Source organism: Geospiza fortis, unplaced genomic scaffold (genome assembly GCF_000277835.1).
Source record: "Geospiza fortis unplaced genomic scaffold, GeoFor_1.0 scaffold1153, whole genome shotgun sequence".
NCBI classification, from domain to species: Eukaryota; Metazoa; Chordata; class Aves; order Passeriformes; family Thraupidae; genus Geospiza; species Geospiza fortis.
The window spans coordinates 4,690-7,292 of NW_005055130.1; the positions used below are offsets into that span (position 1 = coordinate 4,690).

At 49.4% G+C, this 2,603-nt stretch overlaps 1 protein-coding gene across 1 annotated transcript in view; it reads right to left on the bottom strand.

Annotated features, from left to right (window-relative positions):
• Positions 1-645, bottom strand: part of LOC102038940 (very long-chain specific acyl-CoA dehydrogenase, mitochondrial-like) — a gene marked incomplete at its 3' end in the record, with an annotated part of 5,165 nt that extends 4,520 nt beyond the window's left edge. The window contains exon 1 of the mRNA XM_031065731.1: positions 619-645. Within this exon, the coding sequence (XP_030921591.1) occupies positions 619-645 (27 nt within the window). The remainder of the gene's footprint in view (positions 1-618) is intronic.
• Positions 646-2,603: the final 1,958 nt, after the last annotated feature.

The window sequence follows — 2,603 nt, forward strand, 5'->3', positions numbered from 1 at the left end:
CCCCCTTCCCCTCACACAAGGTCACGGCCGTGGGCGTGGCCTAGGCGCGCGGGGCACGCTGGGAAACGTAGTGAACACGCCCGTTCCTCTATGCAAATCTATGCTAATGAAGCAACGTTATAATACGCCCCGTATTGTTGCCATGGTGATGGTTGATGTGGGCGTGGCCTGGGGCGGGGTTTAAAGGGTCGGACGCGCGACCGAAGCGGCTTAAATTGAGGTAAATTCTTATTTTTTTAGTGCTTCATTTTAGGGATCCCTTTTTCTAAATTAAGATTTTTAGGGATTAAAATTTAAAGCGAATCCTACGGCTTTTCGCTGTTTTTAAGGTCTATTTTTACACGAGACCACCCCCACCCCCAAACTAATGGGTCACTTTTAGGGACTTCAATTTAAAGACAAGTCTGGTTTTTTTCACCGTTTCTAGGGTTTAATTTAAGGCGAAACCCTCCCAAATTAACAGGTGCTGTAAGAGATTTAAATTTTAAGAGAAACTTGGATTTTTTTGCTGTTTTCGGGGTTTTGTCTTAGAGAAAAAATCTAATGGGTGATTATTAGGGACTTCACTTTAAATAAAACCCCGGATTTATTAAAATATCTCCACCCTTCTCCCCTCACATTTTCACCATCTTTCCCCTTCCGCATTTTCCATCATTCTTCTCCTCACGTTTCCCACCATTTCCCCCTCACATTCCCCAATTTTTCCTGCCTTTTTTCCCTTCACATTTCCAACACTTTTCCCTCTCATGGTTCCCATAATTTTCCCCTCATCTTTCCCACCCTTTCCCCCTCACATTTCCCACCTTTTTCCTCTCACATTTCTCACCGTTTATCCTTCACGTCTCCACCCTTTTCTCCTCACATTTCCCACCACTTTCCCCTCATATTATCTCACCTTTTATCCTTCACGTCTTCACCCTTTCTCCCCTCACGATTCCCACCCTTTTCTCCCCAACATTTCCCACCGTTTTTCCTTCACATTTCTCACCTTTTATCCTTCACATCTCCACCCCTTCCCCTCACATTTCCCGCCCTTTTCTCCCTCACATTTCTCACCTTTTATTCTTCATGGCCTCACCCTTTCCCCCTCATGTTTCCCGCCCCTTTCTCCCCTCACATTTTCCACCATTTTCTCCCCTCACGTTTCCCGCCCTTTTCTCCCCTCACGTTTTCCACCATTTTCTCCCCTCACATTTTCCTCCATTTTCTCCCCTCACATTTTCCTCCATTTTCTCCCCTCACATTTCGGGGCCTCCTTTTGGGGTGCAGCAGACGGACAGACAGACACGAACCCCGCCCAGGTACGAAGCAACAGCGCTGTTTATTTACAACGGGAAGGGCTGCAGCCCCCCCAAAATCCAAAATATTATCCTTCAAACAAAGAGGGGAAGGGAATAAAAGGTGAGGAGGGGGGCGCCCCCCAAATTCCAACTGGGGGAGGTTTAGAGGGGAGAATCCCCCAAATCCCCCCCTTAAATTCCCCCCAAAATGGGACAGACCCTTCTTGTTTTGGGGGTGCCCCCCCTGCAAAATGATGCTCTGAACACCCCCAAAATCTTGGGGGAGGGCCCCCCAAAAAAAGTGGGGTGCAGGGAACGTTTAGAAAAATAACACACATGAAAAAACTTGTTTCCAAAACCTCAGAGTTTGGGGGGAGGGACCCCCAAATCCCCCTCCCCAATTCAGGGGTTGAGACACCCCAAAACCTCATGAATTGGGGTACAGGACTCCCAAACTTTGTGCCCTGGGCGGGGTTAAAAAACCCCAAAACCCCTTGAACATAGTGGGGTCCCCCAAATTTTAACTGGGACCCCAAAACCTCATAACATGGGGCAGGGAACCCCAAAACTCTCTTATTTTGGGGTAGGGGACCCCAAAACCTCCTCTTCTAGGGGAGTTTCCCCCAAATCTTACTTGGGGGTGTGGGGTCCCCAAATTCTCCTTTTCTGGGGGGTGGGACACCCCAAAATCTCATGATTTGGGGTAAAGAACACCCCAAAGTCCCCCTGCTTTAGGGGGAGTCCCCAAAAGCTTTTTGTCTGGGGTGAAGGACCCCCAAACCCTCCTTTCCTGGGGGTGGGGGACCCCAGAATCTCATAATTTGGGGTAGGGGACCCCTCAAACCTCCCCTATTTAAGGGGGGCTCCCCCAATCTTAATTTGGGGTGAGGGAACCCCCTCCCCAAATCTTCCCATCTTAGGGGTGGGGGACCCAAAAAAACCTCATGATTTGGGTTAAGAGTCCCCCCAAATCTTGTACCCCAAAATGGGACCCCAAAACCCTCCTGTCCTGCAGATGAGGGACCCCAAAACCCCCCCAAATTTTAACCGGAACCCCAAAACCCCACAACTTATGGGGGAGGGGTAGAAGTCCCTAAACCTCCCCGTTTTTGAGGGAGCTGGACCCAAAATCTCACCATTTCAGGGCTTTTACAAACCCTCACAATTTGGGGAGGGGTAGGGGAGGTTCCAAACCCCCAAAATCTCCAATTTTGGGCACCTTCCAACCCTCGAACCTCACAATTCCAGGGAGAGCCACAACCCCAAAATCTCCAATTTTGCGGGAACCTTACAAACCCCCCACCAAACCTCACAATTCCAGGG